General features: G+C 42.5%; 1 protein-coding gene across 1 annotated transcript in view; it reads left to right on the forward strand.

Annotated features, from left to right (window-relative positions):
- Positions 1-16560, forward strand: part of CDRT1 (CMT1A duplicated region transcript 1) — a 45598-nt gene that overhangs the window by 2849 nt on the left and 26189 nt on the right. Inside the window, exons 2-6 of the mRNA XM_033960793.1 lie at positions 880-1080; positions 3313-3516; positions 6808-6935; positions 9897-10019; positions 16383-16486. Coding sequence (XP_033816684.1) covers positions 880-1080; positions 3313-3516; positions 6808-6935; positions 9897-10019; positions 16383-16486 — 760 coding nt within the window. The remainder of the gene's footprint in view (positions 1-879; positions 1081-3312; positions 3517-6807; positions 6936-9896; positions 10020-16382; positions 16487-16560) is intronic.

Consider the following 16560-nt stretch of genomic DNA (forward strand, 5'->3'; position numbering starts at 1 on the left):
GGTCTTGGAAGGCTCACATAGTCCACCATAAGTGTGGTAGTTTCAGCTTGTGAGCCTTCGTCAGGGGTCCTACTGTGAAATGATTGAAATGTTTTGGGAGATTTCTGTTTTTGAATATTTGAAACAGGGAGTAATGATGTGGTTATTTGATGAAGTTTTGTTTCGTCATGAAGATTATGTGTAACATTTTGTGTTTGTTTTACTATAATCCGATTAGGCCTAAGTGGAAATGAAATTTTATAAATAAATAATCAGTAAAACAATAATCCTGAATTGCTGACGTTGTTGGTGACCTCAAAGCCAAGGCTGAAGGGAGTAGACTGTCCATGATTTGGTAGCAGCCACAGACATCCAAGTGCAGATAAGTGGTGTTGTGGAGAGAGACATTTGGCTGTTATTATCAACTGTTGTTTTACTGATTATTTCACAATAGGATCCCTGAGGAAGGCTCACAAGCTAAAACATGGCCCATGTGGGCCTATCTTCAATCAAATATGCCTACAGTATGGTATCATTTTCTAGTCTACAGCATAGTATCAGTTTCTACATTGGAATAAAGCCCTGATTTTCTCTTATCCTGGTTCATCTGGTGTGATCGTTCCCATTGGTCTACGGAGACATACAAATCACCTAGAAAAAACCAGACATCTTTAGGACTCAGTACACATTTATTAGTGAACAAAGAACTAATTACACTTAAACTAAGGAACAATAAAGTCATACTTTATAAAATAATTTGCCTGCATAGCTAACATTTAATTATTTGCCATCAGTCATGATTGAATATGATTCCATGGCCCGAAGCCATCAGTGTCTGATCATGAAGCACACTGAAATCCTGCATGAAGGAAATTCCAATTCTATTAACATTCATTTCAGCAAAGGATGAGATGGAAGGCATTGGTGTTTCAGTCCCAGAGTCTCATTACACCTTCTGGATGGAGGAGCACTCAGAGCTGGAGCTTCAAGTTCAGGCATGTCCAGAGTACAAAGCCTTCATGCCTGACATGGCCTCTGAGAACCTGTGCACTTCAGCCTCAAGTGAAACTCCCACTGGAAAAGAGGAGACCAGGATTTCAGGTAGGGTAATGATCAACCTATGAAATGTCTTTATGCAAAATTTACCTCTTCCCACATCATTGTAATATCAGACTATGAAATTCATTTTGGAATATTTATTTATGGTATATATGGTATATATATATATATATATATATAACTTATAACCTAAGTGATTTACATTCAGGTAAGCATTTGTCCCTTTCTACCCTGTATCTTGTATCTTGTACCTGGTGCAATCTATCCAGGTATCTAATGTACCTGGGGGTAATGGGGGATTAAGTGACTTGCCCAGGGTCACAAGGAGCAGTATGGGATTTGAACCCACAACCTCAGGGTGCTGAGGCTGTAGCTTTAACCTCTGCACCCTGTATAGTTTTTAGGTTAGCTGTTTCCATGTATTTGATGATTTGACATACTGGATCGCCACTGAAAACCCCCTTCCTGTGGGGAAATGTCTACATTTTAGAGAGTTCAGTAATGTACAAATTCTCACTGAATGTTTATTCCCATTTACAGTAAGAAGTCAATTTTCTGATGATCTAACCTTGGCTTGTATACACATAAAGAAGAGGCTCTGAAAACATAGTGCCTATTTTTTTATTTTTCAATGTAATAAGGTCTTTTATTGAAACAAGTGCAGCACAAATATTACAGTACTAGGAACTAGCAGAGAAAGAAGCAATCATGAACATATCTCTTATGGCCACACAGATCCAAGAAAAACAGTGCAATAATAACAGTGTAAGCAGATTTATGGTGTGATAAACTAATTAGTACAGCTAAACACCTCGTGTCTAGACGGGTTAGGCAATATGCCTCCTTATATGAGTGAAACAGAGAGACCCAAAATATCTGAAATAGTTTTATTTTAAAAATATAATCAGCAGTAAATAACAACTAATAATTATTCACAATATCTCAGAATATATACACTGTATATAAATGTCAGCACACAATTAGTACACAATAATAACTAAGTAAATTAGTAAATATGACTAATTCTTACACACAAAGTATACTTCCTTATAATGCTGATTCCTGATAAGTTAGCAGCAATTTATTAACGCTTATCACCAGGGGACCTAACGTTCCCGTCCACAGGCAAACAAGATTCTATCTAACCCAGCGACTGTAAAAGATAATTCCTGTCTCACCACTGTATAGAGCCTCAGCGAATCTGGGAGATGGAATTTCTCTTTCTTCAGCTTAGCAGGTTGTTCGGTCAGACAAGGTCATTTATCATTGGTGCAGCCGTAATATATATTTGCCAGAGTTCCTTTTTGCTGTAAATCAGAGCTAGCATTGTCCTGATTAGCAAGCGCTAACTGGAAAATGCAGGGTTAACTGGGAGCCCATGATGCCTCCCGTGTTAATTTTTGCAGGTACTATGCACTGATATGAAAATTAGCACACCACCTGCAAAAAAAAAAAAAAAAAAAAAGAAAGAAAGAAGTTTATTTAAATGTGCCATGGTAAATCTGAGCTTAGCACTTAGGAAAGTTCCACGCTAGAATACGCCAATTTAAGCACACCTTGGTAAATAGGCTCTTTTGTTCTTCTAGTAATTATGCAGGAGAAATGAAGGGTTCAACTTAAGCTCTGTGGAATGCGCTTCTGAGGGAGGTGGTGGAGAAGAAAATGGTGACAGAGTTCAAACAAGCGTGGGATGAACACAGAGGATCTCTAATCAGAAAATAATGGGTATACATTGAAGGAACTAAGGCCGGTACTGGGCAGGCTTGCACAGCCTGTGTCCCATATATGGACATTCAGTTCAGGATGGGCTGGGGATGGCTTTGATGGCTGGGATGGTTAAGATAGGCTGGAGTGAGCTTTGATGGAGACTCCAGTGGATGGAACCTAAGCACCCTACTGGGCAGGGCTCTGGCCAGAAATATCTAAGAAAAAGGCCCATTTAAACTAAGTTAATTTATGGAGAATGCATGGTTGGACAGACTGGATGGGCCACTCAGGTCTTTACCTGCTGTCATTTACTATGTTACTATATGACATCATCAGATGTTTAGATGATAATTTGAACTTGATGATGTCATTTGGGGAAAATACTGCCAGAAATAATTATGAGCACATCACAGTGATTTTTACTAAGAAAACTGACAATATGTAAAACAATCCAGGAATTTGTGTAGCTTGCAAAGGAACACTAGGAACAAAATCAAGCCTTGGTGAAATTTGAGCTTTGGTGAAGACACAGATTTAACTGTCACCAGCTGGTTTTGGATGTTTCAGGCACCTCCAGGTCCGAGAACCTCTGGTTACAGGTGATAAAGCACTTCTTGGAAGAAAAGAAAGAGCCAGTGGACGATTTCCCAGACCCGCCAGATGACCCGGCTCTGATGCTCGTTCCAACATCATTCCAGTCATCATCAGGAGTCAGCCAGTTTAAGGACTTCATCCGGTGCCTGCCTGTTCACCTGTCAAAGTACATTCTGGGTAAGGAGATTGTCTATTTTTTCTTTTACTCTATTCATGCAACTGTTTTGTTTGTTGTATGCTTTTATTGTTGATTTGTTTGATATTATTTATTTGGTTTTAATGAAGTGTTAACCTTCTTGATGCAATTGCTTTAGAAAGGCAATAAGCATGAGTCAAACAAAAAATAAACAAGTGATTATCACAGAAGTAAGCTTAGGGTTACCATATTTTCTTCTGCAAAACCCCAGACACATGACCCCGCCCAGTTTCACCTCCAGTCACCCCCCCCCCAAGCCTCCTCTCTTCCCTGATGAGCTCCGGCCATGTCTGGAGGGCCTGGCGCATGTGCAGATGTGTGTGACAACATCTGCACATGCTCAGAGACCTTCCAGATACGTCTGGAGCTTATCAGGGCTTTGCAAAACCTGGTCAAATGTTGGGTTTTGGAAAGTCTGTCCGGGAGCCAGACAGTCCTCTAAAAAGAGGACATGTCTAGGTTTTCCCGGACATCTGGTAACCCTACATAAGCTCATGTATGTCAATATGAGTAAGATTTTTAAAATTCTGTCTGTGTATTGCTGTTGTAATACACAGGATGCAAAAGGTTTTCGTCTCACCCAGGTCAACCCAAAGAGACTGATTCAGTCTTGGTGTTTCCTACACTGCACACATAATAATAATAATAATAATTTTATTTTTGTATACCGCCATACCCAGGGAGTTCTAGGCGGTTCACAGCAGTTAGATGAAATACATACAATGCGATTGAAATTGAAGAACATAACAAAGCAATCGTAAAGTCAAACTAGTTATAGGTTTATAATTAAGAGAGGGAAGGACTATATATAGTTCATACAGTAAGAGGATACATTGAATTTAAGAGAAGGAAGCCATAGAGATGTAATACTACTTTTCTTAACGAAGTCAGAACTCGAAGGATGCAATGGTGCAAAACCAGGACTGAACCCAGGGCCGCCATTAGGGCAGTACTACCAGTCCTGCATTCAGGGGCCTGGAGCTGACAGGGGGCCCGGGCTCCCCCAGGGTCCTAGGCAGTGTTCTAAGGCAGGGGCGCCAGTAGCTCGCCAAGGCAAAGTGAGTTGATCACCCAGGACTCACTTTGTCTTGGCGATCTAATCTATCGTGCCGCTCAGTCTTCCTCTCCCCGACGTCAATTCTGCAGTCGGAGAGGAAGTTCGGGCCAGCCTGGCTGGGCGGAACTTCCTCTCCGATGGCAGAATTGACGTCGGGGAGAGGAAGACTGATCGGCCCGAAGCAGGGAGAGCATGCGTCGGCGTCGACTTTGGGGCCTGTTATCCATTGGTGGGTCCTGTTCCCCGATGGCAGTGGCAGTGGCTTGGGGAACGGCAGGGAGAAATAAAGAAAGGGGGCAGGCAGGGAGACAGAAGGAAAGAAGAGAAACAGAAAAAAAGAAAGAAAGGTCAGGGAGAGAGGAAGAAAAAGTTGGGGGAGGAAATGAGGTGTGGAGGAGAGAAAGCATACAGGCTGATAGAAGGGAAGAAAGATTGGATGCACAGTCAGAACTAGAAAGTGCAACCAGAGACTTATGAAATCACCAGACAAGGTAGGAAAAATTATTTTATTTTAAATTTAGCAAAGTGGAGGCAGTATTACCACAGTTTTCAAAGGAATTTGCCCAAATAACTTAATAGTTAACTGGGTAAATTCCCAGAGATAAAAACTTCCCTTCACTTACTATGCACAGTTCTGAATATATATCTGCTGTCTATATTTTACAATATGGTCCCCTTTTACTAAACCGCAATAGTGGTTTTTAGCGCAGGGAGCCTATGAGCGTCAAGAGCAGCGCTGGGCATTCAGCGCAGCTCCATGCGCTAAAAACTGCTATTGTGGTTTAATAAAAAGGATGGAGGGTATATTTGTCTATTTTTGTATGGTTGTTACTGAGGTGACAATGCATAGAGTCATCTGCCTTGACCTCTTTGAAAAAACCCCAGAATAGGAATGATAATTAACATTTTCTCAGCGTATAGTGTGCTTTGTGTTTTTTAATTTTATTGTTGGTAGATCATTTTGACTTGGTCATTTTAAAGTAGCTCACAAGCTCAAAAAGTTTGGGCACCTCTGAGCTAGAGCGTTGAAACTGTGTATTTCTATTTTATCCCCCCTTTTATAAAACTGTGGAGCGTTTTTTAGCGCCAGCCGTGGTGGTAGCAGCTCTGATGCTCAGAATTCTATGAGCGTCAGGGCTGTTACCACTGTGGCTAAAATCCACACTACAGTTTTGTAAAAGAGTGAGGGGTTAGTTTGTGATGACATATTCCATACTAGGCGAAGGTGTTTTCTGTGTTCTGTGTGTTCGAAAGACATGGTTTTCTGTTAGGATTGACGGTGTAGGATTGATTGGTCTGGCTTGTTTAGTTTTACAATGGGTGTATTGATGTACTGCTCACTGCAATATGTAAGATGCTGCCTTTTCCTAGGTACTCATGTGTGACGTGTGGTTTGTTACTAAAAATCATGTTTTTCGTACAGATGGGGGGGTGCCAAAAAATGATGGGCCACGGGTGTTACATATGCTACGTACGCCACTGTATGTAAAGATACCAGAAAGCTGGCGTAGCAAAAACTTTAAGTAAATTGTTCTTCTAAGTTTTGAGTATTTAACCCTCCCACAATCTCACGGGCACTCATTTCAAGTTTCAAGTTTATTGAGATTTTGATTTAAACGCAATATCAAATATTTTCAATGCGTATAACAAAAATAAATTTGGGGAAATAAATAAAACCATTTGAACAATACACATACAAACATATCCATAGATGATTAAAATTACTTAAGGAGTACAAGGATAAACTACATTTGTTTAAAAATGCGTTCTCTGCGCCTGCTCATAAATTTGTTGACTGGAAGGATCCAGCAATGTGGCCAGATGCCATTCAGGACAAAGACAGAGAAAGAATTGTGCAATTTGGATTAATGATGGAAGATGATTTAAAGCAAATGGCACAGTCTATGAGTAAAGATCTTGATAGACGTTCTTTTTATGAATATCTCCTCTATGCCAAATCACCCAATGGACGTGAGAAGATTTTACGGGACTGGCTTAGGTGGAGCATTAGCAGAAAAGTATGTGTGTATTCGGCCCATGAAAGAAGGGGGAGGGTGTCGGGGGGGGGGGGCGGAAGGGGTGCGTGGGGGGCCCAATAGGATTGCTCAGTAAGGGGCCCAGAAATTTCTGATGGTGGCCCTGACTGAACCAGCATGTTTGGGCTAAGGATAAGTGTCTCCGTGATCAGTTTCCTTGTTTGGGTTTATTATTCTAGGTCTCTTGGATAAGGACTCGCTGTCTGCTTGCCTGCATGTCTCTTTGCACTGGTGTTACCTGGCGAAAGAAATCCAGAGGGAGAAGGAGGTCCAAATTGCAATTCAGAATGAGGCCATGATTCTCCAGGTACTGTCTGGCATTCCACAGAAATGACTTGCTTGCAATTCTTTAGTCGTTCTCGCCATAGTTACTTCCCTAGGGATGGGTGTCAGAGTGATTTTTAACATCTGTTGATTGGTTTTCAATATTTTATTTTACTTTGGGGAAAAATGGGACCTTGGTGATGGGAGAGAGAGAGAATTTGCAATGGTGTCATAATATGTAAAGCTAAATATAGCATTACAACAGGTTAAATATAGGTTTGATTATGGCACTATGAACTGATGGCACGAGGCACTGCTAGTCTGGTCAAAAAAGATGAGGAAAGAGGAAAGACTAATCATGGAACCCCCAAATGCCTCCCATTACAATCTACTATAACAGAACTTAATTTGAATAGCTGTAATTGTTAGCTTGATATAAGCCACAGTATGTGAATTTTTTATTGAGTTAATAATGATTTAAAAACCTCCCACAGGTTCAGAATTCAGGTGAGGAGATCTGAAACATGCAGAGGGGCTTTTTCAATAGTGTGTCTAATTCCAGCTTTGGACATATCTTGCAAGACATCCAAAAGTTGGGGTGGAGAAACATCCATTTTTGAAAATGACCTATTTGGATGACTTAACCCCTAAGGATGTCTAACTTTTTAAACTATTTTTGAATACAAACAGTGTTTTGGGACAGATGGGAGACCGTGCAGCCGAGTGATGCGCGGGAAATGCTCCGATGCCCATTCAATTCCTATGAGTATCGGAGCATTTAGCATACCAGCCCACGCTGTCAGGTTTAGGAAAAGATGTGGGGGTGGGTTAGTTAATATGGGGCTCCTTTTCAAAGCACTTAGATACATAAAGTTTCAAGTTTCAAGTTTAATATTTTTCATGATTGATCGCTTAATCAAATTCTAATCTATTTTATGTGTCTAAATGTTTTTAAAATGAGCCTCTAAGTGTGTCAAGCTAGGTCTGGAGCAGAATGAATGTACAGTGGTACCTTGGATTACGAGCATAATCCATTCCAGGAGCATGCTCGTAATCCAAAATGCTCGTTTATCAAAGCAAAGTTCCCCATAGAAAATAGTGGCAACACCGAAGATTTGTTCCAGAATCTAGGGTCTGTACCTGTTGGGTGCCGGGTGCTGCAGCGCCATCTCCTCCGTCCGTCATCCGAAGAAGACCCCACAGTGCCGCTTCAAAGGGATGCCTCCTCCATCCGCCGGCCAGCCCTCCATGTCGGATGCCCCCTGCATGCTGGAGAGCCCCCACCCAAGGCCACGCAGCTGAGCGCCGCCCCACCCGCATGCTGCGCACGATACGCACAACGCTGATGATTGCCACTGTGCGCGTCACATGCAACGCGCAGGCGGGACGGCACCCTGTCGCGCAGGCCCAGACAGAGGTCCTCCAACCTGCGGAAGGCACCCGATGTGGAAGGCTGGCCGGAAGACGGAAGAGGAATCCCCCGAAGCGAAGCTTCCTGGACTGTAAGTGAGCATTTATCGGGGCAGTGCTCGGTTTGCGAGTCAAAAGTTTGCTGAGTGTTTTGCTCATCTTGCAAAACACTTGCAAACCGGGTTATTTGCAAACCGAGGTTCCACTGTATAGTCAATCACCCAATGTATTAAAGGCTTGGGTGAAGAGCCAGGATGTCACCTGCTTCCTGAAGTAGAAGTAGGCTGGAGTTAGACGTAACCCCTCGGAGAGTAAATTCCAGAGTATGGGGGACACTCCTGAGAGGCTCCCTGGCGGGTATCACCTCATATAATTTCTTTTGATGAGGCTACAGATAGTGAAGCTCCTTAAGAGGACCTCAGAGGTCTCAAGGGTGTATAAAGGGCTAGCTTGTTCTTTATGTATTCTGGCCCATTTTGTTTGTGGACCTTGAAAAATCAAACATAGAAATTTAAGTTTAGCCCTGTAGGTACTGGTAGCCAGTGTAGTTCAAGTAGGAAAGGTGTGATGTGGCCACACCTCTTTCAACCTTCTGTCAGTCGTGCTGCAGCATTCTGAATTAGTTGCAGCTGATGCAAACTCTTTTTGGTTAGACCAGTGAACAGGGCATTGGAGTAGTCTAGTCGTGATATTATCATGGCATGGGCCACTATGGTCAGACTTGTCTTATCAATATATGGAGAGATATTTTGCAGCTACCAAGGATGATAGAGACAATTTTTAAAGGTCGTTTAAATTTGCAAGATCAGAGTGAGTGATGAGTCTTGCAGTATCCCGAGAGTCCTAATCTGTGATTTTAGGGGGGGTGCATACTTCCCAAAAGATAATTTGAAGTCAAGTATTTGCCTACTTGTGTTATGAACCCAAAGAATCTCTGTTTTGCTTGGGTACAGGCAGAGTTTATAGTTGTTTGCCTATTCTTGAGATGCGGTTAGATTGGCAGTTTGCTCAAAGCTATGGGTAGATCTGGGTGAATGGGTATGAGTACCATAGTTGAATATCCCTGGCATAGATAGTGGTGAAGTAAGGGCGGGAGCAGACCCTGGGCACCATCTTGGTGGGGGCACCAACACCTCTCTGCTCCCCCCATGCCATGCTCGTGCCCTTCCTTCCCCACCTCCCCATACCTCTTTAAAATTTTCACCAGCGCAAGCAACTACTCTAGCCTGCTGCTTGTGCCCCCCCCCTCCCCATTCTTACTGCTATCACGAAAAAGTCAAGATTGTAGTGCTATCGACTGTTTATTTCTCGGTGGCCACTGTGGTCATTCCTATCTCCCCCACTCTTACCACTATTACTAGGTTTACCATTTGGCTCCAGAAAAAAGAGGACAGATTGAGACATCTGGGCTTTACTTCCATTGCCTTCAATGGAAGTAAAACCCAGATGTCTCAATCCATTTTCCTTTTTCTGGAGCCATATGGTAACCCCCAACTATTACTCCTAAAGTCTGGATGATGGTACTGTCTGCTTTTCATTATTCATTTGTGCATCTCCAACTAAGGAGTTGATCCTGTCGGATTTCCTCATTCAGGGCACATCACCGAAAGGTGTGAGTACTTGCTACGCCAAGATCCGAAAAATCACATTTCCCAAGGTCTCAGAGGATGGGGACCTCATCCCAAATCCCACAGAGAAATATCGGCTTAGGAAGTTGGTAAGTGCAGCTGCCAGGCCCATATATCATTTTATTCATAATACCAGAATCAATGTGACCTGATCAGAGCCAATGCATATGAGCTACCGTGTGATATCGATGGCACATGACTGCTCTGGGCAGGTCAGGGGAACTGCAAAGGATCTGTTTAAAGGCTTTTGTACATAATAACCTTAAAATATTTTTAAAGTGATTCATAGTGGCTGCTAGTATGTGCAATGTACAGGGGGTGGGCCTCTTTCAAAGGAAAAGCACTAGAATGAGGGGTCATTTGTTTACCTCTGAGGGTTCATAGCCTGTTACTAAATCAATTGACTCTTGGGTGAGTGGTGGTGCTGGGGTTCCTCTGTTGGCTTTGGGGAAGGGGAGGGGGGGGTTGGGGAGGGGAAGATTAGGTAGGAGTCTGAAACATTGTTTCTTTGTGCAGGGAGTCATAAGAGTCCAGGCATCCAGAGGGTTTCCTGGATCATTTTCTTTGATGTGGTGGGTCCCTCTCTGTTTGGGAAGGGAAGTAGGGTTGTGGAAGGGGGAACAGGTTATGGGAAGGGAAGATAGTTTGTAACTTCATAATGAATCCTAAGATCTAAGATATCTTTGACAATCAGATGCACGATGTTGCCTAAATTGGGGAAAAGAAGTGTTATTGGTTCTGCATTGTTTGATGTAAATGGCCTAAGATGTAGGTTAAAGATTCCCCTTCAGCAAGACATGGGTTGTTGTCTCCTAAATGTTGGAGCCATGCATTTTTCCAATCCCACAATGATGCCTGGTGCACTTGATGGTTACTGCTGGTCACCTTGTCCTTTGTAAATTGTGGGGAGCGTCGCCTAGTGATGCCAAAGGCCAGTACTGCCCCTAACCACGTCCACTGCTGGCCTTCAGCATCACTAGGCGCCGGTAGGCGCCACGTACTAAGGCACCAGTCAGGTAGACCCCATAGCGGGACTTTTTTTAACAAGTTTTTAATTGGGTTTTAATGGCACGACCAATTATCGCACCACTTAAACCCAATTAAGTTAGGCTGCAGTAGGGCGGCTTCCGCTGCCTAACTTAAAGCACTGCGTTGAGAATCTGGCCCTTACTGTATTGTTATATGTGTGCTTCAGAATATTTTCCAATATAAAGATTTAACATAAATCAATTAAGTTGGGCATGCAAATCAGCTGTGCGCATCAATTTTCTTGCACAACTTAAGGCGCCATATACAGAATTTGTAGGTTAAACAGATATTTACAAAATACTACTTAGGCGGAATGCTGGTAGTTAAATGCATCAGTGTGCACACACATGCTTAAATGCAATTATTATTATTATAAGATCAATCAATTTTAATGTGAGTTAACTATTCTTAGAAATCTGGCAGTCAGCAGTATAAATATCTACCAATTCTGCCAGTGATTATTTCTTAATCAGTGTCTATATTCATTTATCAAGAATATTCAAGAAGTGTACAATGTCTGCTTCTATGAGGCAAACATGGTTTTTCCTGTTGCATAGAGCACTCTGGACCCCTGTTCGTTTACAAAAATTGGATTGCTCTAGGTCTAATAGATGTTGGCATTGTAACCTTGATGCTGGAACTTTAGATCACTTGTTTTATTGTCCATTCATTAAAAATTTTTGGATTTCTATTTGGGATCAAATAAATCATTTAATGGAAAATTATGTAGCATTATCATACGACACAATTTTATTTGGCATGCTGATGAGAGCTAAGCCTCAAATATCTGCTAATAATAATACGCTTTTGATGATATTGACAGGAGTTGCCATTCAACAAATAACGTATAACTGGAAAGATTGTACAAGGTTGAATTATTGTTTCTGGTGGAATTCAGTATGTCATGTGTTTAAAATGGAAAGAGCATTGGCAGTTCAAAAAGGTTACTATAATAAAGTTAAGGATGTGTGGGGACCATTTTAAATTATTATAATGAATAATTTACACTTTTCCCAATTTTAATTCTTACATGTGGATTGGGGGGGAGGGTTGGATTTCTGTTAATAATATATATGAATGATAAGATATTATATTCATGTGGTATATTTTTTTTGTTGTATATGGAAGTGGGAGGGATGGGGGCTATATCTTTTGTTGTATGATATGGTAGATTTTCAAGTGATATTGTATTCTAATTGTTTGATATTTACTGTACACTTGTTTGTAAATTATAAAATGAATAAAGAAATATAAAAATAATAAAATAAAAGAATATTCAGACTATATTCAACATTCCAGTGAGAGATCTATGAAGCACTCAGAAGCGGCTTGATTACGGGAAAAGATTTTTACCCGATGCATTTCATTATGCCGCAAGCTTCCTCAACCACTAAAGCGCCATATTGTTGAGAGAGCAATGAAAATCTAAGAGAAAATCCAGCCCTGATGCAGACAGCGAAACATGCATGTCGGCAGTGGGTTTGGCTGAAATATTCATCTTAAGATAACTTATTTTCATTTAACATTTTTTGTAACTTCAATAAATAAACATAGATAATTGAGAGAACATTAATAGTGAGGAAGCTGAGATGTTTTAATATGACAGAGAAGCTGATGAGGAAGCTTGCGGCATAATGAAATGCTTTGGGTAAAAATCTTTTCCCGTAATCAAGCCGCTTCTGAGTGCTTCATAGATCTCTCACTGGAATGTTGAATACAGTCTGAATATTCTTGATAAATGAATATAGACACTGTTTAAGAAATAATCACTGACAGAATTGGTAGATTATTATTATAATAAACATTTAACACAAAATCAGTGCATAATTGATAGCACCTATATTATAGAATTCACCCCCCCCTCCCCCACATAAGACTATCTGCGACTTCCAGCTCATCAGCTCCAGTTTACTGATTAAAATCTCCCTTTATCTAGTGGCAGCTCTGAGCACTGCTATGCAGGCAGTGGCGTAATAAGGGGTGGGGGTGGGGCGGAGGCAGTTCACCACAGGCGCCTTCTTGCTAGGGGCACCGGCAACCCTCCTCCTCTCTGCTCCCCCTGCTCTTCCCCCTGCCATGTGCCCCTTGCCTTCCCCCTTCCCTTTTTTACTTCTCTGCCATCACTTCCGGGTCCCTTGCCTAGGAAGTGGCATCAAAGGGCGAGCCCGACACCGACGCGGGCATGGGGAGTGGGGAAGAGGGTGTGGGAGGGGCGACACGGCCCCGGGCGCCTCTCATTCTCGCTAGGCCAGTGCGTGCAGGAGAAGTGAGTTACCAGCTTGTGTTCCCCAGGCCAGGGATGCTATGGAGGAAGTTTTTGCAGCTCTTAAGTGATAGGGAAATCCAGTTGTTGCACAGCAATGCTACCAGTAAAGGGAGCCATGGTCTATTGCTGCAAACCAAGGACATCACTATGGTGACTGATAGGGTCTCATTGCAGATAAAAAGTCCTGGCAGTCTCAAACAAGAAGCTCACCGCGCGCCCCCAGTGGATTACCTGCGCCATGAATGACAGTGAGTGGCAGGTTCTGACTGTGCTGGGTTTTGCACAGATTTACTCTTGTCTGATATTATTCAGCCCATGGTGGTAAGCGCCATCAGAGACACTCACAGCCAGGGGCATACATGGCACCCGGCATTGAATAGGAGAAACCCACACAAAGGACGACAGCTGTGGAATCGATCTCGAAATGATCGTTTATTAAAAAGTCTTCGCGTTAAAGAGTGCAGATCAATAAGAGAAAGGACAATACAGTTTTACAACTTGAATATATAAATGATACAAAGAGACAGGGGTGGGTATCTGTGGCGTGGTGGTGAGTATTGTACGTGAGGTTGGGGTGGATTGTTTTTTTATATGTATTTTAGGCAGTATAGGCAAGTCCGTGCCTGCATGTATGTGTTTTGCAATGTGTGGTTTTTTTTACTATGTGGTTTTGGAACCCGCTTTATATAAAACAGGATATACATAAAAACCATAAACCGTAAATAAAACAATTCAACATCTATGCTGCACCCCTGCCTTGCCCTGCCCCTAACCTAACCGGTTAGGAGATAAATTGGTTAGTGGCAATATTCAGCAGCGCTAACCAGTTAAGTGCCACTGAGCAGTGGTATAGCGAGGATAGGAGGCACCTGGGGGTAGATGTGCCCCTTGCGCTCTCCTCTCCCCCCCTGTTCCTTTCTCGCCCCCATGCCACACTCATGCCCTCCATTCCCCTCTCTGCGTACCTATGTAAATCTTCGCCAATGCGAGCAACTTCTCCGGGCTGCTGCTCGCGCAGCTGTTGGATTTCCTGGCCCTGTGATCTAGAAGTGATTTAAGAAGGGAGCCAGGCTGATGTGAGCTGCAGGCTGGAGAATTTGCTGGGGGGGGGGGGAGGGCACGCGTGTGGCATGGGGGGTGGAGAGGTGCTGGTACCCCCACCAAGATGTGCCCGGGGTGGTTTGCCACCTACCCCCCCCCCCCCCTTACTATGCCACTGAGTATCACGTGCCAGGTCACTTAGTAGGGTTTAACTGGGCAGGAGTCTCTCCTGCTCAGTTAAACCTTTCCGAATACTGGGCGGACTAAGTTTTTAAAGAGGAGATCCTATTTCACATACCATTACCTCTGTTAGTGGAAGGATGGATGCCAGATGGAAGGATGGATGCCAGATGTTTTCTCTTTGGAGCCGAAAATAAAATTTAATTTCAGTTTAACAAATGATGAGTGATTGCAAGCTGATGCTGCAAATTTCAGATCCAAATAAACTTTGTACATAGACTGGAACTAGCCATCCATGTGTACAGAACAACCTGATCAAATAATGGAGGGAAAAGGGCATAAGATGAACCCTGCACTGGTAAACTGAATGGGAAACGACTATGGCACGAAAGCTACAGATCTGTATTTTGCATGTAGTAGATCTCCAAGATATGCAGTACAGATATACGTGTAAAACAGTTTTGGTTCATTTTTGGATAAGATTTGGACATTTGTTTTTAGATATTTGGTCATTTTTCTCAGTTTGTTTGGCACATTCAATTAATAAAACTGAACATTCAATAGATTGTTTTAATGCAGGTTAATTTACAGGTTAACACATATTAAATCAATGTATAGATAAATGTGGTCCTCTGTGAACAACTTATGGGGGCTGCCATTTGTGATGATATTTTGACAGACTAGTAGCAGGATGGTTTGCCATTGTTTTCCCCAGTCTTTACAACAGGGGTCTCCAAAGTCCCTCCTTGAGGGCCGCAATACAGTCGGGTTTTCAGGATTTCCCCAATGAATATGCATTGAAAGCAATGCATGCACATAGATCTCATGCGTATTCATTGGGGAAATCCTGAAAACCCGACTGGATTGCGGCCCTCGAGGAGGGACTTTGGAGACCCCTGCTTTACAACCTAGCTAAGGTTGGGGACTCATTTACTGATTGAAAGCGGACGGATGGCTGAGTTGGCTAGAGGCTGGCTACTGACAGAAAAGTAAATGTAGGATTTAAACTCAGGTTGTAGGCACAGTAGGCAAACAACTTACCTCAGGTTGTAGGCACAGTAGGCAAGCACCATGAGGCCTCTTAAAACAGTTTAGCACTAGAAATTGCACATGCAAATTTGGGCACTTGCTCAATTTTACATGGGCAATTTAATTGAATAACAAGCCAATTAGTGCTAATAATCAATTATCGGCACTAATTAGCATGAATTAGGGTGGGAGTGTGTGGTGCAGTGGTTAGAGCTACAACCTCGGCTCCCTGAGGTTGTGGGTTCAAATCCCGCACTGCTCCTTGTGACCCTGGGCAACTCACTTAATCCCCATTGCCCCAGGTACGTTAGATAGAGTGGGAGCCCACCGGGACAGTTAGGGAAAAATGCTTGAGTACCTGAATAATTTGTAATCCGCATAGAATTGTAGTATATCTTAAAACTGTTTTAATTGGCTTTTAGTAATTAAGTTAGGTGCATAACTAAAGGTGTCATTTATAGAATACTGCTTAGCACACTTTTTAGTCAGCGCCATTTATAGAATTTTTGTCCTATACTTGTGAGAAGCTCTAATGAATCAGTTACATAGAAACATAGAAACATAGAAAGTGACGGCAGAAAAGGGCCAAGGCCCATCGAGTCTGCCCACTCCATTGACCCACCCCCCTAGTTAATTGCTCTCTGATGACCTTTTCCCTCGAAGAGATCCGACATGAGCATCCCAAATGATTTAAAAACTTGCACGCTGCTGGCCTCAACCACCTGTACTGGGAGCCTATTCCAGCTGTCCACCACTCTTTCAGTGAAGAAGTACTTCCTGGTGTCGCCATGTACTTCCTGAACATCTGACTGGCTGAGGGATCTCCAGGGCCAGATTTAGAAGCTGTGCGTAGCTAAAGCACAGGAATCTTACGTGTTAACGGTTCTTTCTTTTTCTCTTCCATAAGGATAACCTGGAGGAGGCGTATTTTGGGTTGCACACCGATACTGTCCTTCTGGAAGAAAGGAATCTATACTGTGGATCATACAATGTTCTTGTTCTTACACACCAGTATGGACATTTTTAAACCTCTTTTATGCAGCTGGTTTACTTGGACTGTTAAGACAGGAATAATTGAATTGTAG

The sequence above is a fragment of the Geotrypetes seraphini genome, chromosome 10 (genome assembly GCF_902459505.1).
Source record: "Geotrypetes seraphini chromosome 10, aGeoSer1.1, whole genome shotgun sequence".
Lineage (NCBI taxonomy): Eukaryota > Metazoa > Chordata > Amphibia > Gymnophiona > Dermophiidae > Geotrypetes > Geotrypetes seraphini.